The following is a 27,974-nucleotide window of genomic DNA, read 5'->3' as shown; positions in this document are numbered from 1 at the left end:
CGTGTATACACAAGTATGTTTAAATGTTGTAGGTTTCCTCTTAGATATAACCCAGCTGTGTACTCGTAAACTTTCACCAGCACCAAACCCCCAGTATTTTTTATTAACAGGAAAAATATTAAAGCTACAAATTTTCCCTAGTTCATGATGCTTTGTGCAAGTGATAGCCAGCAGATGGTGGTTTCGGTCTGAAACGAACCCTTCCTCCTTCCTAAAAATACCCCATTTGCATTTCATGAGGTTTAATTGTGTCGCTTGTCGCCGGGTCCATGGTCCAGCGATGCTATGGCTGTCAGAAAGAGCTTCAGAGCCACTGAAGGAGGCTTGATAGATTAATGCGGACCTTCTGTTTGTGCCTCTTCCATTGTGTTTCAGAAATTAAGGAATATTATCTCCCTGAAGACTGCGGGAATGGATAGCGTAGGCGGTAATGACATTGAGGGTATAAAATTAAACGGTTGAGACATGGATGGGGTGTGATGGGGGTGGAGGGGACACAATTGATAATGTCATTATTTTGTAGTCTTTGGAGGACATAAACAACTACATTGAGCATGCATGCTGGTGTGATATGTTTGACACCCAGTTTTTAGGTTGTGTATGACCTTATAACACTTTAAAAAGTTTGTTTGTGTTTAGAGTTAGTGAGATCTTTTGGGGCCTTTCAACCAATTGAAATTTTACGTTTCACTTACAGTCCGGGTTTCTCGCAGTGGTTGCTGTAAATCACAGTGACAGGCTTGAGTTGCACGCGGTTTCGTGGTAACGCACATTAATTACCGTCATTATAAAACACATGAGTAAAATTAATTTGTCTGCCTTACACAGACGTTCCCAAGAGAGCTCAACATCAGCTGACATCCTTAAATAGTCATTATGAGTGTTTTTATCTGTAATTTATGACGTTGTGTGTGTGTTTAGTACATAAAGACCTATTTTCTGTAAATACCACACATGCAAATATTTAATGTTGTAATAAAATAAATATTTTTACAGAGTAGCCTATATAGATGTGAATGAGTGGGAGGCTTTTGGCTTGAGTCTGGGCTGAACCAGACTAGTGGATTTTCTTTTGTGTCAGTGTTGTTTTCCTCTGGATATTCCGGTATCCCTACAATACAAAATTCCAAAATTATGTTTATTAGAGGAAATAATGCGTGCGTGCGTGCGTGCGTGGCTCCCATAGCCCTGGGGAAGACGAGCAGGTTTGGATAATGAATGGGTATAAATATAAATAGATTACGTTTTAATATGCATGGAATTTTGTTGTAACTTTTAGTTTAGATTTTGTTTCTAAAATGCGCCTGAATGCTTGGAATAAATGAAGTCCAGCTAAATGAAGACTAATAATTCCTCTGCTGATGATTTCATGAACGGTGTCATTAGATTAAATGGGCTGTGACGTCTTGGGAAATGGTCTGTGACGATTTTACTCATTCTCTATTTTCTTTAATCTGTTCTTTCGAAACTCTTTGTGTCCTTTGTGACGGGGTTATCTGTCACTAAAGTTTAAAATGTTTTACCAGTTTGAGTAGAAAGTCACAATGTCTGCCACAAGAGGGCGCATTTGGCGCTTTGGTCCAAAACACTCAGTGGTTCTTAAACTGGGGGCCGCGAGATGGTGCCAGAGGGGCACCAGTCTTATGATTTCTTTTCATAAAATACATAAATTGATCATAAATTTAAACTTCAGAAAAATACTGCTACTAACCAACAGCCCTAGATTTAATATGTTTGGTTTAATTAAAATTATATGTTTTATGTTACATAATTTTGGGGTGAAGGCACGAAGGAATGGGCAGTACACAAGAGGTGGGGGGTGGCACGTCGAAATGGTTTGAGAACCACTGAGTTTACACAAATACTTCATATATTTACAATACACATTTATTGTTCATATGACTTAGCATTTGGCATGAATAGCCAAATGCTGAGGTTAAGAAAGTGTCCATATTTGACCCAACCAATTTTTACAGTGCACTGAATGTCCTCCGAAAAAATTATTCCGGATGTGTACATTGTCGAAAAAAGTAGTACAAAAAGTAGTAAAAAAATACAAAACTGTACCTTTTCTGTCGCTGGAGTGGTACCCTAAAAGGTTCCTTTTTGTACCTTTATGGGTATGTTACACATTAAAATTTTGTACCTTTTTTGGGTACAATATTATACCTGAGGACCTGGTGGTTACCAAGGACTTTGAATGGGCCTACTCCATGTTAGGGGTACAAACATTTAACTGTACCTTTTACAGGTACAAAAGAGGACATTTAGATACAGTAATGTACCCAAAAAGGTACAACATTGTATTATGTTTTGGATAATACAGTACAAAACTGCACCTTAAGGTACCACCCAAGAGACATGAAAGGTAACACTAGATTTCTAACACTAGATGGCAGCGTTTCACCATACTAGCTTCTTTTTATTAAGCTGCACTGATAAAAAACCACCCAAAGGTGGCACCAATTTCTTAAATTCCTCTTTACCAGATTTTACATGAAACATGGACACATCCCAAATTATTGACCCTGTAGGAAAATAGCTGGAACCCATTCTGGGTCATGACCCATCAGGTGAGTACCACAGCCATCCTTTAGTTTTTTTCTCGTATTTACTTAAGTTTAAAGGCAGAGAATAAAATAGGCAGACACTTTTCTGGCAAGCATTATGTCTTTTTAATAGTTTTTAATGAACACACAAACACAAGCTTGTATAATAGAAGTAAATCACAAGGCACATATTACACAAAACAGTCTTCATCAGAGGTCACACTCCTTCAGACTCCATACACGGTACAGTACGAGTTTCCTTCACAGATATTTTTCGAAGGAGCAAATACAAATATTACAATGTTTAAATCTGTTTAGTTGTCAAACCAATACAACACTGTTCAAATGTAACTTTAAAGGGTTTTAGTCGTATAATATCAAGTAATGATTGCAGTTTTGCAGTATACTTTCGTTTTAGAACACATGCAACATTTTCCAAGTTCTGGTCCCATTTCGGAATATCCCGGATGAAGATGGCATAGGGATATTTAAAGGGATTATAAAACACTTTTTAATAAACAAACATACACAAAAATAAATAATTCTGCACTGTCAGAAACGAAATTAATAAAAATGAACATTTGGCTTGATGCTGGGACAGTACCTTTTTTTTTTTTTTTGACCCAAAATGGGAACAACTTAAGGTTCCAATTTCTTTTCTGACAGTGTTTATTTAATAATAACAGGGGACTGTTTGGGTCATGTTCAGATGGTATCATTACCACGTATGTTTTTCAGCTATGAAAACAGGCACCATTTTCAATTCATCATAACAAAACAGTTTATTATTTTCAGTGTTGCAGGTGAAGCCGTCTAATGCTATAATAAACTTCTAATACATGGTCCTCATGTCAGGGCCTTTGTTACAATTTGACATAATTATTAGATTTTTAATACAATCACATTGTATACAGTACGTTGTAAATTACTATAAGTTGGAAAATGGAAGCAGAGCATCTTAGGATGGTAGATATTAAAGCAAGTTACATTTCAAGTATTGAAAAAGGGTACTATACAACTACTTCATTTTAATTTGATATTTTTTTGCTAAAGTCTGCTGTAATATCCAGAGTCTTCGCCTCAAGATTTAAATGACATAATGCCCTGCAGACGGCTAACAAATGATCAGATTCACCATACGCTTCACATTTACACTTCTAAAAAGCGACACACAAGCAACTGACTGAATAAATCACTGCCTTTCTCATATCCTGCTGCTAATACTGCTCTTAAAATCAGTTCAATCCTCTCCACAACAGCTCCTGTACGCTGTTTCTTCTACCAAAACTAAACTAATAACCAAATGTGTTATGCAAAACATGTTTGTTTTATTATAAAATAAAAGCTTTTGGTAAGTACTGTATATACAGCATCAAATAGGAACAAGCACAATATAATCTTTTCATTTTTGACATTCAGTCATGTTATCTTCTAAATCAAGGCTAAATGGCTATTAGTTAAAGGAATGGTAAATACATAGCACCATTTTTGTTGGAAAACATGAAAAACTAAACAAAAAGCGATGAAATTATTTGGGAGAAAAACGGCTTTTATAAACAAGGTTAAAATGTTAATTCATTCTTTACCTATGAATTTTCAGCTTCATTGAAATCACGTCCTTTCGCTTTCCTTAAAATTGAATACATGCGCTTTGGTTAAAATACCTCAAACTTTAGTTTATATATGTATTTTGGCCGTTTAAGGAAAGAAAATGACACAAACACACACATGACTAACTAATAATGCACGTTTCTCGGACAAACACTCGGTCGAGGCACTTAATTAGCTAAAATAAAAGCTCTTCGGAGGTTCATTGTCAAACAAGCAAACACAAAATACTATTTACATACATGTAAAAAGTGTTATAAATAGGTTTTAAACCATAGATACTATATACATCCTTAGATGATGACAGTATTGAACATGTCTTTGTGGGGTGGCAGTGGTGTAGATTTCGACTGACACCCCAGATGAAGATACTGAAGATTTGCGATACTTTGGCTTCAAAGCTGTATTTCCTGGCGGCGGCCACCGGGGGACACCACCTCACTCCCGTTTTCTCAAAATGACGTAGATTAAACCGCTTATGAGTGCCAGAGGGAAGCCCACCCAGGCCAGGATATAGGAAAAGCCGTAAGACAATGATGGATGGACCCACTCGATGTTCATAACCGTATAAATGATAGCCCCGCACATGACGAAAAGACCTGGAGGAGTAGAGAGACAAGATCATTAGCTGTTGAGAATGTAAATGCAAGCTTTATTTGATCGTATATATTATGTTTTCTATCTAAATCATCCTACATAATGTAAGGAACATTCAGTGAAAATATAATCTTTGATATCTTTAATATTGACTGAGTAAGGAAATGTCAAATACATTGCAAAAAAAATATTTTCAAGAAAATATTTTCTTAGTTTTTTGTCTTGTTTTCAGTTAAAATATAAAAAAAAATTCTTAAAGTAAGATGCTTTTCTTGATGAGCAAAACGACCCAAGAAAATAATTCTAGTTTTTAGACCAAAAATATAAAATTTAGGTGATTTTGTGCATTAAACAAGCAGATGAATGTGCCAATGGGGTAAGCAAAAATTTTTGACAATTTTTCTTAAACACAAAATTCAAGAAAAATTTGCTTACCCCATTGGCAGATTTTTTGCTTGTTTTATGCACAAAATTACTTACATTTGATATTTTTGCTCTAAAACTAGACTTATTTTCTTGGGTAGTTTTGCTCATCAAGAAAAAGCATCTTAATTTAAGGATTTTTTTTATATTTTAACTGAAAACAAGACAAAAATACTAAAAAAAAAATTCTTGAAAATTATTTTTTGCAATGTATTTGACATGTCCTTACTCAGTCAATATTAAAGATATCAAAGATTATATTTTCATGAAAATCATTTTTTGCAGTGTAGCTCCTAAAGCTCCTAAAAACCAGGAATTAAGAGTTGGGTACTTTACCATACTTGCTTTTTTATAGATTAGTTAGATCAGATGAAGGAAAATCAACCAATGAAAACTCAGTACAGATGGGAACTCCTTTATTTTATTTTTTTATGTAATTTTATACATTACAAATGGTGCCAACTGGTAAAGATGTTTGAGATTTTGCAAAGCTGTAATCCGCAAAGGGTGAATTGAAAAATCGAATAGTTTGTGTAATTTTATACATCACGCATATTAATATTAAGAATAAGTAGGTGTGTCCACACTTTCGTGACTTACTTTTAATGCATTAAATAAAATATTTAAATTTGGATTGCAGATAGGTAAATGCATTTCTAAAGCTTACCAATTTACAGTGACTTAAAATTGACATTTTTATCAGTATGTGTCCTTTGGGATTCCAACCTATAACCCTTTTAAACACAATCATCTACCAATTGAACTACAGGAACACTAACTATTTACTTATAAGGTACAGCCAGGCACTTTATATTTGTTAAAGATGTAACAATTATTGGTTTTATTGTTTTTCCGCAATAAAAATGTCTAACAACGTCTTTTTTTTTTAACAACTGTTTAGCTGTGCCAGTATCACAGCTTGAAAACCCTTATCCAGCATCAACAAATTTAAGCAATAACGTGACACAAACACTTTCATTTTTGTGTGTCCCATGTGTTTGTGATGAGAGTGCTTCACTGACTGAATTTAAATCCAAAAAACTTTCAGATTTAGGGAAATCAAGATGCACTGACATCTTTACTTAATTTTTCTTTAGACAACTTAATCTTTTCTATTAATTTTCCATTAAATTATGCGATCAGATGAGTTTAAAGTTCCTTTCTTCTCTGTAGTCTGTTTCTTCTGCGATTCCAGGATTAATGTTAATATTTATTTGATGTTTATTAGAAACAAAAGTGCACTGACATGTAAACAAATTTTTTATTTGGTTTGCATCTGTACTTTTTTTACATTTCTAAAAATTGTTCACAAAACCATGATAATATTGATAATCGTGCTGATTTTGGTCATTATAACCGTGATGTAAAATGTTCATACAATTTTATCTCTAATATTTGTTTTCCACATTTTTGAAATAACATAAGTTTCTCCATTCCAACACACATTATCCAAGACTACAGTAAATCTCTCTCAGTGAGTTTAACAGCCACTTATCTAATGCTGCTTTTGACCTAGTCTGTAACTATTATTTCTGTGTGAGAGGGCAGAAACATGACAAGGCACTTTCAAAAGCCTCTTTTCGGTCAGGCGGACCGCAGGCCACCCCCTGAGTGCCAGTCTTGACATTTCATCTTGTGGCGGTGACCGTGTGTCCAGTGCCAAACCAGTGGGCACCTGTGACTGTCTGGCTTTGTGCTATTACACCCTCAGCTTTCATTTGACATTTAACTTTCAATTAGACCGTCCGTCTCCTATTAATGCGTTTTATTGAACTCTAAAAGCCCTCGATATCTGCTGAAAGATCAAGTCTTCACGGTGCCCACAAAACTATTTATGATGCTCAAACAATGCAAATCTATATTAATGGTCCACCTTTATTACATCCTGAAAATTGCATTTGGTTTATTTCTTTTGAGAGCTACATTTTTTCATTTCCAGTTACAGTAAATGACTGTTAAACTCATATTTCTGCATTTCATTTCTTAACTATTTTTGCAAAATAGAGGAAAGACGTTGCTCATCTTGGTTACAGTGTCTATTTATAACTGCATGGTGCGTCATTTAATCTCAAAATTGTAACTAAATTATCTTCAGGAAGTCTGTCTGTGACCGAGGCTGAGTGGATTAAAGGGTTTTCTCACTGTCTCTTGTTAAATGAGAGTTGACGGCACTTATAAACCAACAACAACAAAGGCCAGAGGTTTATTTATCTGCCACAATAAAGGCTAATGCATCACCATAGAAACAGAAAAGTTAAGTACACTGTTAGAAAAACTAGTCAAAATATGTACCCCAGCTGTCACTGGGCGCTACCCTGCTTTTAGGTGCAAATATGTATACATTTGAAACCAATTTGTATCTTTGAGATACTAATATGCACTCTTTGGTTCCAATATATGCCGCTGGGGTACATATTTTGGACATTTTGTCCGACAGTGTAGATATCTTATAGACCCCTGTTTTAATATTTTATTAATTAATAGTAATTGGTCTCTGATAACCTGAGTCATGTTTACAGATATTACTGTTTCACTTTGAGAAATGATGTGTTAATTTCTTACACATTGTTATCATATTTAAGACATTATGTATTATTTTAACACATGCAAACATTACTTGTTAATTTTGTGTTCAAATAAATAAAAGGTACAACACAAGATGTCTTAAAACAACACAAAGTGTGTTGGAATTTTATTTTTACAGTTCAGAAATTTAAATGAAACAAAATAATTTAAATGCAGTTTTCGTTTAAATTAGTTTTAAATGCTGCAAAAAAAAACATTTTGTGTATTTGATGTGGTGCAATATATTTTCGCAGTTTAAAAAACACATCATTACTGTACATTAATGTTGCTTCTATATGCCCCGCCTTTTAAAACACGTTGATTTTTACAAAGCTTATCGTTCTGAAAGGCGCGGTGTGCTCTGGCCAACAGTCCAGTGCATTGTGATTGGCCGAATACCTCAAGTATATGACGGAAACGTTACGCCTCTTACCATATTTGGAATATCAGCTCTGAAAGCAGTGACTCCACAACATGGCGGCGGCGGTAACAATTCTACAGCGAGAATAAAATTGACGGATTTTTTTGCATATTTATTCGTGTTAATTAAATTTTCCCACACTGTGACGTAGATATGTGGGGCCGTATTTCAATGAGTTGTTTTAGGAAGTTGTGGATTTCACTTTTAGAAGGGTTTTTAAACTTTAATCTTTGTGACATCAAAATTGCATCATATGACCCCTTTAAGGTGCCAAAATTAACATGTTAATATTAATTATGTTTAAAGCATTACATTTCTCAAAATTTCAAGCTATTTTTGTTTAATGATAGATTGTAAGATTTATGATACTTTATATGTATATTATAATTTATATCACTGTTCTTCAACCCCGTTTGAGGAACCCCTTCCAGAATGTTTTAGATGTCTCCTTAAAGGATTAGTCAATTTTCTTAAAAAATCCAGATAATTCACTCACCACCATGTCATCCAAAATGTTTATGTCTTTCTTTGTTCAGTCGTGAAGAAAATTATGTTTTTTGAGGAAAACATTCCAGGATTTTTCTCATTTTAATGGACTTTAATGGACCCCAACACTTAACACTTAACTCAACACTTAACAGATTTTTTCAACAGAGTTTCAAATGACTCTAAACGATCCCAAACGAGGCATAAGGGTCTTATCTAGCAAAACGATTGTCTTTTTGACAAGAAAAATAAAAAATATGCACTTTTAAACCACAACTTCTCTTCTTCCTCCGGCTGTGTGACGCACCAGCGTGATCTCACGTAATTGCATAGTGACGTAGAAAGGTCACGTGTTACATATATGAAACCAGGCCCGGGGTGGGTAATCGGGAGAATTCCCGGTGGGCCGCTTCACTTTTGGGCCGGTCGAGTTTTTTTATTTTTTACATTTGTCACGTTAGTGAGTCTACCTTCTCTTAAATGACACTTCACACGTTTCGCATTGACAGCGCGCAGCCTCTGCATAGGTTGTACCATGTGAGGGAGTTTTCCCCTCCCCTCCCATAGAGTTGGTTCGATCCATAGCACGTCCCAGAAAACTTTTCTCCGGTAGGCTGGGCCGGCCCTACCGTAACAATACGCGTCTGAGAGGAGGAGGGCGTAAAAACAGGTTGAAGAAAAAAATCCATTGGAGGAGGATGCTGCCAAATGTGCCAAACTTACAGATTTATTTTCAAGAGGACAAACAAAAGTGACAACAGGTAACTTAAAGAGAATAAGCCTAGTAATGATTGGCATTAGCAACGTAATTATTCGGCTAATACGGTTGTCAAACTATTTACAAGCCAACATTTTTTTTAGTTAAAATATTAGCCTTTTGTGTATACATGACGATTCATAGACTTTGCAAATATTATGCAAGCAGCTTCTGAGCAGTAGATAAGCCAGTCCCCCGCTGAAAATGAGGAGGCCATGAGAAAACAATATGAATTAAAGTTATTTAACCCTCAGGTTGTGTTCAGAACCCTATAACACCTTTTGTGTTCCCAGTCAAAAATGACCAGCCGAAAAAAGCTTATAAATCACTTGTTATGCTATATATTTACCCAATATTGGATTCAATTTTTTTGTCAAATTGTTTTCTTTTTTTAATTAAGACTGGGTTATATATTTCTATTTGCATCTGATTAATCATAGGCCTCATAGCAATGCTAATAATTTATCAACCTTTCCTTGTGGAATAGACTCCAAAAAGGGCTGGATTATTTTTGACCCATAATGGGTAAATATTGGACAGAACACGCTACTGGGTTAAAATTGACCCAATGCTGGGTTGTTTTAACCCAACTGTTGGGTTATTATAATCCATGGTTGCATAACAACAACCCAACATTGGGTTATTTTTAACCCAGCAGCGTGTTCTGTCCAATATTTACCCATTATGGGTCTAAAATAACACAGCCTTTTTTTAGAGTGTAGAGGAATATTTTTGTTAACTTCTCATCTTAAGTGAAATATTATTTAACTTTTACCTTATTTGTTTAACCATGATATTAATAAAAACTATAGTAAGAGCTGAACTGTTGCTTTATTTGTTCAATTTGAAAAAAGTGCTAATTTGGAATAAGACTATGGAAAAAGTGGGCCGGTCTTGGGCCTAAAACTCCCGGGCTGAAAAGTGGCCCCACTCCGGCCCTGTATGAAACGCACATTTGTGGACCATTTTTAACAATAAACTGACACAAAGACATTAATTAGTATCATTCGACATACAACAATGTCGGAACGGCCCTCGTTCTCAACACTTGTAAACGCTGGGGCGTAGTTTCGCATACATCATCAGTGACCTCTTGATGTGGTGATGTTTTGCATGAGGTCGCACTGGCGCATTACAGGACCGCATATAGAAGATAAGTTGTGGTTTAAAGTGCTTTTTTGTGTCAAAAATGACAATCGTTTGGCTAGATAAGACCCTTATGCCTCGTTTGGGATCATTTAGAGTCCTTTGAAACTCCGTTGAAAAAAGTGTTGAGTTAAGTGTTACGTGTTGGTGTCCATAAAAGTCCATTAAAATTAGAAAAATCCTGGAATGTTTTCCTCATAAAACATAATTTCCTCTCGACTGAACAAAGAAAGACATCAACATTTTGGATGACATGATGGTGAATAAATTATCTGGATTTTTTAAGAAAATTTACTAATCCTTTAATTAAAACACCTGATTTGACTCATTAGCTTGTTAGGGAGACATTCTGGAAGAAGGCTGATGGAGGACCGGGGTTGAAGAACACTGATTTGTTATAATTACCTTAAAAATATATTGTGTATTTAACGCTAAAGGATTTTTATTGTTTTACTAAGGTTACTTTATTATAGTCACATATTAGCGTTTTAGTGCCATTTACTCTATAAGAAAGTATTTGTAATGTAAATATTGTTTAATTTCTAATATGAGCACCGATCATGTCAGCGTTTTATGTCAACAACATTACAATTTGCAAATGATCTGATACTCACTAGCAAAGATCTGAAAAGCTCCAGTGAGGAAGAAGCGTCCGCCCTTCTGAAGCGTGAAAAGCTGGCAGAAAAACAGCAAGAGAGACAGAATACTGAAGATGATGGACAGGATCATGAGCGCTTGGACCGCCTGAATCCATACTGCAATAAAGAGACAGAAAACAACACACATTAGTGCACTTACTTGTTCCTGAAACCACTTAGGGGAGTTTCATGTAAACAACAATGTAGTGCAATGCGTAATGTCTTGTAGTATACAACCAATCTGCTCTATCATGTACAACTTCTGACTGCACCTGGGCACATAACTTGGATATCTATTATTGATGTCAGCCAAAATTGAACAAAGTATATCACTTTTGCATTTCAAAGTTTGATAGTAGTTTATGGATTACAAGTCACAGGAGGATCCACAGGCTATTAGCCTGCCAGGAACTCTTAATGCATTGTGCAATAACATAATGAGGATTCAGTTCCTAAAAGCTCTTAGCAGGGTACCTGATATTGATTTAGTCTTGTTGTCCCAAGACCAAAACAAAGCTGAGTATGAGAGTTCCATTAACTCGATGCTACCTGCATCTGATGGCTTACTGATTTACAGCTATTCAAACCTTTTACATGTGTGAACAGACCCTGTTTGCATGTCCTCCTGGAAGCATTTCACTTGTTTTGTACATTGATTCCCTGGACAAAATTATACTACCTTCCCATAACTGTTTTCTATCACTTGAGTCATAACTGTGGGACTGTTTTGTTGGAGCTCGGGATAGATGAGGAAAGGCGTGTCAGATGGGCAGATGTTTAATGTGTAGCATGCATTGTGCATGTATTATATGCCATCTCTATACTATATAGCATAATTGACAACACACTGCTGTCAAATAATTTGATTTTAGCATAAATCTACAATAGAGAATGATGCATTTTTTGCTATCCGTCCAAAACACGAGACCGTTTTACTGTGATTACGCTAAGCTGGCCTTATAGTCTCTCCCTATTCAATGTCCCCATGCAGAAACAAGTGGAATGCATGGATCGTCCAGCGTGTCTATTTCTTATTCGAGTGTCATACCACAGCATCAGGTTTCTACCTCTCTCTCTCTTTCATCTCATGTTCAGCTGTGTCTGCCGCTCTCCTTATAGCCACTAAAACTATCAAACCACTCCAGCAAAATCTGGTGGTCTACTCCGGACAACAAAACCAGAGTCTCTGTTCCAGTCTGACGCAAAATTTTACGTATGAATAATCTTACGCCATCTAATGCAGAATCAGACCCTGTACTCATATAGGTGTCTCTTTACCTCCATTGGTGGAGCATTGCATTAGCAGCGCAAAGGTCATGGGTTTGAATCCCAGAACACACACATACATACAGATTAGGCTTGAATGCACTGCAAGTGGCTTTGGATAAAAGCATCACCAAATGCAAAAAATGTAATGTAGTCACCGTCAAGCAGAATCAGACCTATAGGACATTTTTTGAGATGTGCATTAGCTTGTACAAACATACAATATAGGACATAGGGACCAACTCTGAAATCATCCGAATACTCTAAGCTGGCTGGCAAATAAAGACTTCATGTGCAGTTTGATATGGAAACATTGACAATATATTGTAAATGTTCCTAACATGGATTTCATTACTAGTTAAACTGTAAAACAAAAAAAAAATGCCCTAAAAGGGGAACAAAAACCCTTATAAAAGTTTTGCGCTTGTAAACCTCTCAGAATGGCAACAGTGCTGGATGGCATCCGAACACCACACATCATGTTAGGAAAATATTCTAGCATGCAGCCATAAATACTACGTTTCGCCGCTATCTGTGGCCTGCCACACCCAGAGTACAAATGACACGAGTAGTTCTTATCACTCAACAATGAAGTAAAAATACAAACAACCCAAAAATACACTCTCGATTAATCTATCAACACATGACGTAAACAAACTGTCTTTTCCTTCCCATACTCTTTCCCAGGAAATTGGTAGTTTCCGAATATGAGGCGTGGCTATATAAGCTTTTCGAGCTTGGCAACACGCTGTGTATTTGTGTCTGCGGTCACACGTCCTACGCAAGGCAGGGTGATATCAAAAACCATGGTATATTTCAGGGTGGTTTCATTTTAGTGGTCTGGGTGTGAAGTCCTGAGGTTCATTCATGATCTTTCTGATCTGAATGAAGAACATTTCATGTATGCTTTAGCTGCCAGCATGTGCTTAATCATTCCTGGTGTAGAATATATTACTTGGTGATATGAACGGACATCATCAAAAAAGAGTTGGGAAACTTTTTATACCAATTGTGATCACCAAGACTGCAGTGTGGTTTTGGCATCTCAGTACAAGATTCTTTTAAAATGTCAAGCTGTTACAAATTCCATTCACTTTACAGGCAAATCTCTAAATTTTAAGGCCCCCTTTACAGCTTCGATGTCTGTCAAAAATGCACTATGCAACAACTGGAAACATGTCAAGAGAAACCACCCTTTATCCAGCAATGCAACAGAGAGTCCAAGCAAGCACACGGGATCAGGACAGAAAAGCCCTCTGTGCCCACCCTCGCACCATACCACGCCCTAAACAAACACGGCACATCATAGCTGCTACGTCAACGGATTGAGAAATAACACGGCAGAGCATTCTGGTCCTGCTTAATTTCCAAACTGCACAGAGAGGCGTTCTTGCTCTAAAACTATGACATCATCCCCCTTCACGAACAGGCATTATTATGGTGCACCTAAATGAAAAGCGGCATTTTATATAACTATACATTTTATAGCATGCACCACATGGCAAACAACTCAAAAAAATAGCAACAAAACTACTTTGCATTGTACACTGAGAAGTATATCTTTTCCACATCTGTTAAACTGGCTGCATTTTTGTTTTGGTTAACAATAGTGTCACTGGCATGGTGACTCATGGGTGTGACTCAAATCACACAGTGTTCGGCTCAACGTGATCTGATGCTACACCGTCACATGCACAGATCGCTCTACATCTGAGCTGCTTTGAATGCTCGCCCTTTGCCCCACCCTATATATGTTCGCAAGCCCAGCACTCTGCACTCCCAAACAAGGGGCCAGAGTTTGGCCCTGGCAGCCAGACTATTTATACAGTCCGTATGAGCTGATGTTGTAGAGGGATCTGTTGTGGGTTGAAACCGCACATGTGCATTCTCAACCCTAGATGGCAGTATAGAGGTGTGAGGCACACCCACTAGAAAGTGTAATAAACAGGCAAAGGGGCTTTGACAGCTATGCTAAGGCTCTCTGTGATGTGTAACATGCCAGGGGTACCGTTTTAACCCTTTACAGAAAGGCAACCCATTTTTAAAAAATTATGAAGTGGGGTCCTACTGTACCTCCAGAATCTGCAGGGTCGCATTTAGACACTTGATCTATTGTGGTGCAGTTTATCCAGAGATCCGAGCTGCTGGCTGGGTTGACAACCCATGCCTGTTAGAGAAGACATAACATTGATTATTTCAAAGAAAATAGACCCATAATTTTATTAATATTATTATTATTTTGCGGTGTCTTTCAGTGTGGTTCAAGTCTTAAATACATGTAAAAATGTATTTAAATTAATTTAAATACAGTTTGAATAGATGGATAGATGGATGGATGTACTTACGCTGACTATAGTGGACACGAAGAGCAGGACGAGCGCTGCGATGTGCAGGAAGACGATTCCCACTAACAGGAGCAACATGATGTTTCCTCACGGTTCTGTACAAACATAAAAAGTCTATCAATGACACAGTACAGCTATTTTAAAACAGCCATTTAAAAATATGCAATGTTATTTATAATGCATCCAGACATTTTATTAGGACAAACTGTTTTAGCCTGCACAACATAAAAGATGACTTCATTTTCAAACTTTTCTGAAGTCTAGCACTGAACTGTACAATTGCTTGAGGAAGATTTCAAGTAAATCACTGACTTTTGTTATATCTATAAACCAGCCCTTTTATACAGTACACCTTTAACCCACCATCACTTCTGGCGCAGAGGCAAAACAGAGTCCTTAAGAGACGCTACAACAACAGACCTGCGCATGTCTCTACAAAGTTATATAACACAACTGTATGAATAAACAAAGCAATATAGGCGCCTTCATTATCCAGAAAAATAGTATGTCCTTTTTGAGCCACTCTGGATTCTTGAAATACTCGCAGACACTTTTGTAAATCTGTAAACTGTAGCATCAACTTACTGAGATGAAAGTGAAAGTAAATCCACAAAAACTGATGGAAACGCCGAAATACGTGCCAAAGTTACCGCGTTATTTCCAAAGTCGTAGATCCCGAGACTAGTTGAATAATGCGTCTGCGGCAGCAGTTTTAAAGAGTCTCATATTGAAAACGCAACGCCCATTTTGATGCGTGTGTACGCGTCAGGGCGCGCCCCTCTGACAGCGCTTCCCAATATATCCAGAGCGCGCGGTGCGTAATAGTGGAGGAAAACCACCAGGAACTTAGTCATACACAAACCTTACTAGAGCTGTTTTTAGGTTGTCATGGAGACCGCCAATGGTTTTATTTTTGTACACTTTATATAGATCTATGTGAACTTCATCTGACTTTTGTTGGTGTTCCCTGCTGAAACAAAAATGTACAAATACAATTATAAACCATAAGCTTTTTAACAATACAATTAAAATAACTTTGTTTTGTGTTTTAGATATCATAGATGTGTAGAGACCTATAGATCATGATGATTTTCAATAAAACCAAAACAATTCCCATTATAACGAATAAACCCATTAGAGTTTCCCTGTTGGTGTTTGCTGTTTACAGTATTTCAGCAGGGTATGCAAATGTAGGTTGATTCAGTCAAAATAAATATTTTTGACTTTAAATCATTTAATTTAATAAAGCACATTAAAGGCATATTTTTTAAGGTAATGTCTTTATTATGTGGTGTCAAGAAACTGACTGTCATGAGCTATTTCATTCAGTGTATCTCTAACATATATAATGACAAATTTTTTTCAGACAGGATGCAAAAACAAACAAATTTACAAACACAACTTGGAACACTGAGGTCTTTCTTTTTCGTTTGTGGTTGCTATGGCAATAAGTGATGGTTACTCTCAGTTCTCTTTTATGTGTATGTGTGTGTGTACGCGCATGCATATGACTGTGCAAATGAGTGTGTGTGTGAGTGTTTTGGCCTTTTGTAGCCCTCCAGGAATGTCCTGGAATCATCCTTCTTTCTCTCTCTCTCTCTCTCTCTCTCTCTCTCTCTCTCTCTCTCTCTCTCTCTCTCTCTCTCTCTCTCTCTCTCTCTCTCTCTCTCTCTCTCTCTCTCTCTCTCTCTCTCTCTCTCTCTCTCTCTCTCTCTCTCTCTCTCTGTGATGTTGATTACATTTGAATGAAGTCAATACCATTGCCAGTTTAAAGTTTACATGTCTTTTAAATATTTGACTTGTCATTGAAAACATTTAGTGTTCCTGTGGAGATTTGTCTACAGATGGATAGCAAATATAAAGAGATTCAATAAATTTTGATTTGTAATTGAGTTTGAAAGGTTATATGTCAATTAAATCAGTTTGCACTATACATGTATGGAAATGGATAAAAAAAATGTCAAATGCTACATAGTTGGATATCCACATAACTTGTTGCCCTTGCTTATCACCCATTGACTCAAGCAGAGAGCAATAATCCCTGTGGTATTATGGAATGTTCTGGCGTTCCAGTTACGCAAAGTTAGAGATAATATTGGGAATGCAAGCTTGAAATGAGCGCAAACAGGTCAATGTGTCCTTTATTATATAAAACTTTTCATTACTTAATCAAAGCAAAACTTTCCTGTTGTCCAACTGGCAGGGCATGGTGCTAGCAACACTGAGGTCATGGGTTTGATTCCAAGGGACAACTGATAATGTAAAGCCTAAATTCCTAAATCTGCTTTGGATGAAATTGTCTGCCTAATGTACTAAAGATGTCACGTGAAGAAATTTAACTTTACTGTTTAAACGCTTTCAGGTGCTTGGACAAGCTAGCAACACCCAATATGTCCACTTTATTTTGTAAATAGAGAGGAATGAATTCCTCATTGATCCCCAAGTGGACATTAGTCAGTTATTACCAGATTCATTTCTTCATTGGAATGCCATTTCTTAAGTTATTTTCTTTATCAGGAAAAAAATTCAAAGAATGTCAGATGAAAATGTGAACTTTAAAATATAAATGCAATATGCAGAGTGAGATCGGAAAATCAGTGCAGACACCAGATGCACCTGCATTATGTAATAATTCCACATCCATTTTAAATTTGATTGAATTGTCATTTTAAAATTCAGCTCTACCAAACAGTTTTTCTACAATTGGAAGTTTGTAATTTGTGCTTCTTTACCAAAACCAGAACTAATAAAAACAATAATATCAGGTGTCTCAAACGCTTTCAACGGATGACACAGACATAATGTTAAGAATGCTTAAACAAAGCAATGCAGCAGTGTTTTAACATTTTATGCAAGTGTGTTATCTACAAAGGGAAATGTTTCCAGATACTGAGGCTTCCATCTCATTGGAGCCATTTTACTAAATGCCATGGTAGCCCCTTATATGCCAATGTTTGTGGAAAGAATGAGCGAATAATGGAAAGATGGGATCCAATCCAACAGTAGTAGAGTGTTATACTCACACACAGCACCTGATCGGGCTTTAATTTAACACACCATAGCTATTAGGAGTGTAAGTATGTTCATGAGTCATGGCCATACCCGAGTGCAGAGTAAGACGGATGCGTGTCCCTTTGGAGAGAATGACTGTGTTTTGGGGTATCTAGGCGTTTAAGTGTTAGTATAAGAGATTTTTCTGAAGCTTATCAGTCTTGTTTGGGTTTTATAGTGGCTTTGACTCCTTGACTTGAAATGTCGGGAGATGAAAGATCATCAACAGTACTGTATGTGTCCATGATAAATGTCTCTGATACTGTGTATACAAACTTAATATACAAACTGAAGGACGGTTCCACTGATAGCCGTAATTGTTTATTATGGTTTAGAGACATCTGAAGTGCTCTGCGCCAACTCAAGTTGAAAAATTATACTTTTTACACATCATAATAGAAACAAGTGAAGCAATAAGTCAAAAAGATACCACGTGATACATGGTTTTTAGCTGAGTAAAGGATAAATGTTGCACAATCAAAGATATTGGACTTAACAAGCTTTCCATTACTATGAATAGAGTGCCGCAGGCATGGATTGTTTTTGTAGGCAAACCCCGGAAAATGGTGGGACACTGATTCTTTTGCCAAAAAAAATTTCATTTTCCCCATAGACTTTTGGATTATCACATTTAACAAAAGTTTATAACACTTACACGTTTTGTCCAACAAGTTACTCTTCACAGATGAACACTTATGATTTTTTAAGTCTAAATACGTTAACTACCTATAGGAATAAAAAAAACAAAAACTCAACAAAAACAAAATTCATTAAAGTTGTGTTCATCTGTAAAAAATATTTTGTTGGAAAAGTGTCATAAAGTTTTGCTAAACACAGACCTTATACAGAGCTGGAGTTGGCATACAAAAATCCATCATGCCTGCAGCACTTCATAGGGGACAATGCAAAACTGAATAAGGGCACTGTGGAAGTCCCGCCTTCCAGTTAATAGAGCCAATCATCAATCTATAAAGACGGAGGGGGAGGGGCTTTGTACAGCGTCGAGTAAGGTAAACATGCAACCTGTACGCAAGTGTAGTAGCTTAGGCCAGTGGTTCCCAAACTTTTTCAGCATGTGGCCCCCTTTGCATACGGTGCATTCCTTCGCGGCCCCCCAAAGAAAATTTGTCACAAAAAACTGTTCTAAAACTCAACATTTTAATATAAAACCATTAAATTATACAAAAAAGTAGTGCTTTTGGTTAATAGCCTTATTTTTAAGGTTTAATTACACAGAATTCATGATAAATTAATGTATTTTATAAAATGTCATAAAACTGAGGCCCCCTGGCACCATCTCGCGGCCCCCAGTTTGAAAACCACTGCCTTAGGCAACCTTGAAAAGTGTGTTTTTTTTTAATGCAACTTGAGCTTAAAGGGTTCATCCAAAAATGAAATGATGTCATTAATGACCCACCCTCATGTCATTCAAAACTAATAAGACATCTGTTCATCTTTGGAAACACAGTTTAAGATGTTTTAGATTTAGTTTGAGAGCTTTCTGACCTTCCATTGAAAATGTATGTAAGGTGTCCAGAAAGGTAATAAAAACATCTTCAAAGTAGTCCATGTGACATCAGTGAGTCAGTTAGAATGTGTTGAAGCATCGAAAATACATTTTGGTCCAAAAATACGACTTTATTCAGCATTGTCTTCTCTTCCGGGTCTGTTGCGAATCCGTGTTCACCACACTGCAGTGACGCTATTGACATACAACGCTGCTGACGTGTTATATGGTGCGCCCAAGCACAGATTGGTTGTTGTGATATTTTTGTCCCACCCATCCTCCACTGTGATTGGAGGCCATAGTGAGAAGAGACTTTGACGAGTTGAGTGTTTCATTCAAAGTTAAAAAAGTGTAAACTCTGACAAAACCCACCAGCTGCTGGCATTTTTGAAAAGCACGACACTTCCATTGGAAACTATTGAAAACGTACGCAGGCGTTAATGCCTGGTGGACATTCCCCCTAGATGGTGTCGAGCAGTATGACAAAATATACAAGTCGTTCTATCCTCTCACCAATTTAGAGACTTTACACATTAATAGTCTTTACACAAAAAAGCCTTTTCCATTGTACGTAAAATCAAGCATGCGCTAAATGACGCTTGTTATTACAGAGCGCCTATCTGTTGAGACCGCTTATTGCGTTCGGAGTGACGAATTGAAGTTTGTGCTTGTAGTTGTCAAGGGTTTTGTTATCGTAATCTAAGAGCAGGAAACCCATTGGGTTTTTTCAAATTCACGCCCCGAGTAAGTTCTGTAGTAAAATGAGTCAGGCTTTAAATGATCAACATGCTTCATAATGGAACTGGAGGGAAAGTGTGTGCGGTTTGTGTTGGTGTGAAGTCTATTAAACAAGTTACTGTATGTCAAGTATTAAAAGAGAACGTTGTACAGTAAGACATTATCTTTGATGACAATATCAAAACAACCTACTGATCTTTTATGACTAGAGGGCTGAGAGTACATAAAGGCTTGTCAGCGACTGAAACATATATTTTAAACAAGACCGATGTTTGCTTACTGTCACCATGTTTTCATTAAGCACACACAACTACCGCTCGATGGACAACTTGATCATCCACACCCAAACAAGCGTATGTAGACATTCAGATATTCACATATTTGTTGATCTGGTCTCTCGGTCTCACTTCCCGTTGTTCCCATTCAGATGCTGTGTGTCACACATCCTCTGGTTTCCCTGGAGATGAACCATAAATAAATACAAGCGGCTCCTATAAAAGCTGAGTGCAGATTCTTGAATCATACCACAGCGTGATTCAGCACGAGACACAGAGGATGAGAGAGAAAGTGAGCGTCTGGAAATATTGCTTTCTGCTAGACTTCCGTCAGTATATCATTAGTATGAGATAACCAGACATTTGAATAAAAGCATGAAGTTAAGTTTGCAGTTTGTTCTAGCTAAGAACCACCCATTTAGACAGGAAAGGTGTGACTTATGTCATTTAAGCATGTGGCAGACGCCTTTAATACAAAGCTTACAGTACAATACAATGCATACAATTTCTTTATCAGTCTGTTTGTTTACTGGGATATAAACTTTCTACCAAATGAGCTACAGGAAAGACAAGTGTACCATGTTTGTACCATGTTATTTAGTGCCAGGGTTTATCTGGAATTACTTAAACTACAATAATCAAAAAATGATAAGAGAATTGGCAAAGGTTCCCCATCCTTTCAAAAACACAGGTACAGATTTTGGTGCCTACAGTACTCTTTTTTTTGTGTGCAATATGAGACTAATACAGCACAGTAGTTACAGCAAATAAAGGGAATAACAGATCGATCAGGTGGAGCCTTCAGACCTCCAGCAGTGAGATCAGAATGGTGTGTAGACTGCTGGCACCGCCGGTCCTGTCCCTTTGCCAAAACGATGATTATTCTACACTGGAAAATGGATAGTTTCCCATTACAAAGGGCTGTAGTGCTTTAGATTGTGAGTGTTGGTGAATGTTAGAGACCTGATAATGTTAAACTACTACATACGAATAAATAACTGAGGGGTTCCTGGCTAACCGTTGAGGTCTAACTGCTGTTAGGACAGATATCTTCTCTCTCAGATTTCCTGTTTTATAAACTTTCAGTGCTCCACCAGTCATCTTGTGGTTGGAGGGCAAACCACGTGCACATTTAACATGCTCTCTCTCTCTCTCTCTCTCTCTCTCTCTCTCTCTCTCTCTCTCTCTCTCTCTCTCTCTCTCTCTCTCTCAAGATTCACATGTTGGTTTTATTGGCATGGTAAAAAAAGGATCTTTACATTGCCAAAGCATAGAAACATTAAATATAGGGCATTAAAAATATGATAGTCATGCGCATCTTGTCAGTAAAGCCAGTTCCTTGATTAGTAGTAAATCGCCTTTTTTACACAAAGTCGTAGTTCACTGACAATCAGGGCAATTTCACGTTCATTATTGCAGACGTATCGCCTGCGATCATTGTTGGAAAAAAGTTAATTTTAAAAGTAATGCATTACGATATTAAGTTACTCACAAAAAAGAAACTAATTGTGTTATTTTGTTACTTTTAATGGAAAGTAATGCTTACATTTACGTTTAGTTTAATTCAGTACATTTTTTTATCTAATTAATTAAAAGTAACTTGCGTAACTTTTTTAGTTTAAATGGAAGTCACACCTTTCCTTGCGTATTTGAATTAATAGTGGGTCAGTCCTTATTCTGCTCTGCAAGTCCCATTTGGTGAACTTTTGATTTGTGAGTGGACCACAGACCTCACATCCATGCAATTTGGTTAGATGATTAATTGGATTATTTTAGCCAGATTCCAATTGGGATGTCAATAAAAAAAAAAAACCTTAAGGGGACATATCATGAAAATCAGACATTTCCATGTTTAAGTGCTATAATTGGGCCCCCGGTGCTTCTATCAGCCTATAAAATGTGAAAAAGTCAACCCAGTAACTTAAAGTTTTGCTAAACTATTCTCTATGTGAAAAATAGGTCATTGAAATTTGGCTCTCCTTGTAATGTCAGAAGGGGGTAATACCGGCCCTTAATCTGCATCCAACCTCAGCACTGCCATTCAGTTTTTGCTCACACCTACAAAGTGGCAAGTTTAACATGCTATAATAAATCATCTGTGGGGTATTTTGAGCTAGAACTTCACATACGTACTCTGGGGACACCAAATATTTATTTGACATCTTAAAAACGTCTTGTGAAATGTCACCTTTAATGGCATAGAAAGCTCTTCATGCCTTGTCTCTCAGGTCATTCGCAGCCTTGTTAAAGTTTCTTGTGTTACTGGTGTAATACCGTGGTATGTGTAGTTCTGAGTCTGTTCTAAGGGCATGTTGTGTCATTTATAATTTTTAAGTTGGTTTTGGTGAATGGGTATTCTTTTGGGCTATCATAAAGTATTTTTAGGGTTAACTGATAGTGCCCATGTTTGACAGAAGGTGTGCAGGAGGTCCAGATGTTACTGTAGACCCTCTTTTGTGGTTGACAGTATCTGCAAACAGAAGACTTCACTTCAGTGTCTAGTAGGGTTGGACCTGGTGCTGGATACTCTTGTAGAGCTCTTGCTAATTCATAGATGTATATGTTGAATAGTGTAGGGCTTAGACTACAACCCTGTCTCACTCAGTGACTCCAAAAACAGGGTGTTTGTTTTGCTGATTTTAATTGCAAAGTTGTGTTAGTACATTGATTTATTATTTGTCTCATGTTTTCCCACCGATTCTGTATTAAATAAGCTGAATTAAAAGCCCCTCATGACAGATTGAATCAAAGCGTGAAAAGATTTTTTACTGTATTTAGTTGATTTTATTGTCAATCGGGGTATGTAGAGTGTATAAGTGGTCTGATATGCGATATTTTGGTTGAAAAACGATTTGCCATTTACTCAGGGCAAATCTGAGGCAGTCTATCTCTCTCTCTCTCTCTCTCTCTCTCTCTCTCTCTCTCTCTCTCTCTCTCTCTCTCTCTTGCTCTCTCTCTCTCTCTTGCTCTCTCTCTCTCTTTCTCTGAATCCACCTGAAATTTATAGTATTGTCAAACACTGGGACCAGTGAGTCGCTATGATAGCAAGATAAATTCATAAATATGATAATTTAGAAAAAAATCAAATTCATTTGTTTTGAAAGACTGCGTCAGATTTGCCCTTACAGATACTTTAAATTGTATACTTCTTGTCCCATGGTACAGTTAATGGTATAAATTTGAGTTTATTTAGTGTTATCAAAAATCATTTTGTTTGAAATCATGTGGTAGGCTAATACCATCCTTATTTGATGCATATTATAGTGTTGAATAATTTTCATATTAATGTGCCATGGTATTTAAATGATACAACTTTACTATAGACCAATTTCGTGTTGGCAATCAGAGATGACGTTTTTTTGTGGGCAGAGCCAAACTGGTCGCAGAAAGTGACTGCTCCGCAGTAGGGTTGTGAAGTGTTTTAGCATTAAACCGTGATTTTTTGGATCTGGTGTTCTGTTGAAGTCTAATTCTCCTATGTTTCCCTGTAGTGCAATGTTTCTTATAGCGTTTTAATCACGTTACGTTTATTTTTTAGATAGATAAAAAGTTTAAATGGATTGGCTACTGATATGCATGTATGTAATGTATATGTATTGTTCTTTTTTGCTAAATCAATTATTTTTACAGTATGAATCGCTAAAGTACATATAAAAGCAATACTATCATGTATTATATATATAATAGCGTTTATTAAATATTTAATCATTTTCCTGTTTTCTATTATTTCTTCCTTATATTTATCTTATGTGTTTGTTCTAAAACTATTATAAAAGTATTATGTTTAAACATACATTAAAAGGCCTGTTTATATATTAATAACACTTTACATCATGTGTGTGTGCTATATTTATATATTAATTAAGTATGTAAACATAATAATTTTAGAACAAACAGGATGAAGACATAAGATATAAGGAAATAAAACGAAATAATAGAAAACGCAAAATTATGAAATATTTTTTAAAAAAAATTGATATTATTGCTTTTTCAGTATAAAAAACATTTATTCTGAATAAATTATAATTGTAACGTGATAAAAACGCTATAAGAAACACATGGAGGGAACAGACTTCGACAGAACACCGGACATCTTCTCTACTTATTTTCTATTCTAATTATTAAAAGATTTCCAGATGATTTCCTTGCTCCATTCTGTCCGTTTAAGGGCTTATTGTAATCATAAACACCTACGTTTATCTTCAATTGATGTCTTCGACGATGGTATTCTATAAAAATGAAAGCCATCTTTTTTTGGCATTCCTATTCTGACACTTAAAGGGATACTTCACCGATTTAGCATTCAGCTTTGTATCTGTAGAAACCCGGCAGTATTACTGAATGACCATGTTTCCCTCCATCATTTCCCCCTGAGAGGAGAGATATCTGCATTTTGGTTCTGCAAGAAAGTCCTCCGATGATGCAAAAATCGTCATATTACATCATCGGAGGACTTTTTTGCAGAACCAAAATGCAGATATCTCTCCTCTCAGGGGGAAATGAGGGAGGGAAACATGGTCATTCAGTAATACTGCCGGGTTTCTACAGATACAAAGCTGAATGCTAAATCGGTGAAGTATCCCTTTAACAGCACAACATGACATTTTCTAGTGAGTTATCTTGCTCTTTTCACTTGTGTCTAATTCATTTCCACTGTTTTTCTGCAAACGCATTGCCCGCACAGCTTTCAGTGACGTAACTGTGACGTCTACTCTAAATTGGTCTATACCATCACACCATTTACCCATTTGACAGACGCTTTTATCTGAAAGGACTTACTGTACAGTGCATTCCAGGAACATTTGATCAGTGTTCCCATGGGATTAAATGGCATTTGTGTTGCGAATACAATAAATAGTATGAACTGTAGCTCAGTTACTATAGTACATGTCCAATATTAGTATGTAAGCAGATTGACAAAATAACCTGGAGACAAATCCTTTGTCTAAAAATAAGAAGTACATTTCACACGTATTGAAAACATCCAAAGATTTTCATCACTACACTCTAAAAATTTGTCCGAAAGGGACAACCCCAGCCTTTGGGTTAAAATAGATTTGACCCAACAATGGGTTAAAACAACCCAGCATTTTGGGTTAAAACAACCCAGCATAGGTTAAATTACAACCGAACGGGTTGGGACCATTTTTGACCCAACGCTGGGTTGAAATAACCCAGCACTTTTTTGAATGTATGGACTGTATGATCTGTATTGATTGAAAAATAGGTTTGAGGTAGGACGCTGTAAACCAGAATCCTTTTTGTTTTTGGAGAATGACGTGAGATGCTAATGAAAGTCCTCTGATGATAAAAGAGTTGGCTGGCTGGTTGATGGTTAAAAATAAAGCTTGGTTATGTGAGGACTGTAGTTGAAGACTCTGGAGTACATTCTCTGAGGACATGGGTTAAGAGTGAAGGGCTAAGGCCAGCTATTTTTGTGTCTCAATCATATGTTTAGCCGGGGAAAGCATGCACGTCCCCAGCTGAAGTTTACGTTTCATGTATACAGTCCTAACATATATGTGAAGAGTGAGAAGGAGGGGGTACGTACCAGAGACGCTTTGCTGTCAGTAACTCTAATTGTGTAATGGTGAGAGATTTAAGAACTCTGTAATGTGAAATGCACAATGGTGAATGCTGTTTTGCATTGAGTGGGCTCTGGACTGCTCCGGGAATGGAGAGAAGGGAGGACAGAAATGCTGGGGGGTGCAAATTGTGAATTTAATGTGTCACTTTTTCAAGGTTTTCAATGCACTAAAATAACTTGAAGGAACACTCCGCCTTATTTGAAAATATGCTCATTTTCCAGCTCCCCTATAGTTAAACATTTGATTTTTACTGTTTGGGAATCCATTCAGCTGATCTCTGGGTCTGGCGCTAGCACTTTTAGCATAGCTTAGCACAATCCATTGAATCTGATTAGCATCACGCTAAAAAATAACCAAACAGTTTTGAAATTTTTCCTATTTAAAACTTGACTCTTCTGTAGTTACATCGTGTACTAAGACCGACAGAAAATTAAAAATTGCGATTTTCTAGGCAGATATGGCTATGAACTATACTCTCATTCTGGCGTAACAATCAAGGACTTTGCTGCTGTAACATGGCGACAGCAGGCGTAGTGATATTACGCACTGCCCGAAAATAGTCCCCTGCTATTGAACTAAGGGGACTATTTTCAGCTGCTGCGTAATATCATTGCGCCTCCTGCAGCCAACAAATACATTTAGATAAGCTTTTGGGTAAAGTTAACCGTTCAGTCAGTGGATGTGGGTGGAGCTTTATTTGTCTAATGAGACTGCTTTGGTTTAATAGAGATTTAAAAAGAGGAGTGAGTGGATTTTTTTTTTTTTGTAGGATTGTTGTATTCACACATTGGAAACACATGTCCAAATGCCATGTAAAAGTGGATTTTGCATAAAATGGGCCTGTATTAAGCTCGTAACTGTGTGTAAAGTGAAGGATTGCCCAGTTTTATTGTTGTCTCAGATTGATCTGGACCACACAGCAACTTTAACTGTTACATACATGTAATTTTTAGCACTGTTGGCATGCTCTAATGTATTGACTTATGTGTAAAACTCAATGAGAACACTACCGTGGGATCCAACTTCAATTTCAAGCACAGCAGGCCACAATATGACTCTCCTGGGCTGACCGACCCACTCTGAGGTTTATCTGTATGTTTTCTTTACTGGAAACCATGAGAACCACACTTCAGATGTGAAAAAAAGATTTAATGGTTCCAAGTTGACAGAGAAAATTGGCCAACAGTTTTTATGAGCCGTCATAATTCAAAATAAAGGTTCTATAAATCCCAAAATGCAAATAATATTAACCACGGGACAATAGCCGATCCCTTCCGCAGTGAATCATGTACATTATGAGGTTTATAAAGTTTTAACATCTGGTCAAACAGAGTCATAGTTTGTATTAAGCAAGACATTCTTGCAATATCTTCAAGGTCAGGGTTGGGCAGAGGTGGTAATGAGTCCGGGCACTGGAATGGAGATCTTGAATGTTATACTCAGACATGTTGAAATCAATCCTCCTCCTGTCTGACTACTGCACCAAACTCTTGAGACTCTAAGGATCACTGTGTACTCAAGATAAGCAGGAGAACTATACAACAACTTGAAAGAGAAACCGGGTACTTCAGAGTTTACTGATATGTGGTGGTTCGGTGTAGTAGTTAAATAGCAATGTAAACATTAAGGGTTCAAGTTCTATAAAGGGTGAGCCAAGTGCTACTACTGTACTTGACTTGTATGCAACCCCATAAACTGCATTAAGGAAAGTACCAGTTATTGGTTAACCACCGTTGTTTGTTACAAAATTGAAAATCAGTGCAGATTAATGCTTCAACGGGTTTCTGATAAGGTAACCACTGAGGTTATTAAATCATCCAAAATTTCTAATTTCATTGACGTCAAAAAATATATATAAATTACATTAAATAATGACTCCTCTATGGAATCTCCTGCTTGTGTAATTTTCTCCTACAACAATAATAAAACATGTCTTTTGTGCCTGCCAAGATACCAGATTTTGCAACCAAATAGTTTCTTTCAAAAAGAAGCAAAAAATAAACCATGTGCATGA

At 36.8% G+C, this 27,974-nt stretch overlaps 1 protein-coding gene across 1 annotated transcript; it reads right to left on the bottom strand.

The window, feature by feature from the left end:
• Positions 1 to 2,651: 2,651 nt before the first annotated feature.
• On the bottom strand, positions 2,652 to 15,546 carry pmp22b (peripheral myelin protein 22b). Its single transcript, XM_065262407.2, has 5 exons — positions 15,387 to 15,546; positions 14,802 to 14,896; positions 14,530 to 14,623; positions 11,167 to 11,307; positions 2,652 to 4,756 (listed from the first exon to the last, which is right to left on the bottom strand). Exons 2-5 carry the CDS (start codon positions 14,877 to 14,879, stop codon positions 4,596 to 4,598), a joined length of 474 nt encoding a protein of 157 aa, XP_065118479.2. The 5' UTR covers positions 14,880 to 14,896; positions 15,387 to 15,546; the 3' UTR covers positions 2,652 to 4,595.
• Between the last annotated feature and the right edge of the window lie 12,428 nt (positions 15,547 to 27,974).

This window comes from Paramisgurnus dabryanus, chromosome 1 (assembly GCF_030506205.2).
Source record: "Paramisgurnus dabryanus chromosome 1, PD_genome_1.1, whole genome shotgun sequence".
Classification (NCBI taxonomy): domain Eukaryota; kingdom Metazoa; phylum Chordata; class Actinopteri; order Cypriniformes; family Cobitidae; genus Paramisgurnus; species Paramisgurnus dabryanus.
Note: the sequence above shows the minus strand (reverse complement) of the source record. Positions and strands in the feature narration are given on the sequence as shown.

Bases quoted from the DNA above. Each gene is read 5' to 3' on its own strand.
- pmp22b (XM_065262407.2), bottom strand. From the start codon at position 14,879: ATGTTGCTCCTGTTAGTGGGAATCGTCTTCCTGCACATCGCAGCGCTC. The intron at 14,624-14,801 runs GTAAGTACATCC...CTTCTCTAACAG, and splicing joins TCGTGTCCACTATAGTCAGC to GCATGGGTTGTCAACCCAGC. The intron at 11,308-14,529 runs GTACAGTAGGAC...TCTTTATTGCAG, and splicing joins CGACCCTGCAGATTCTGGAG to TATGGATTCAGGCGGTCCAA.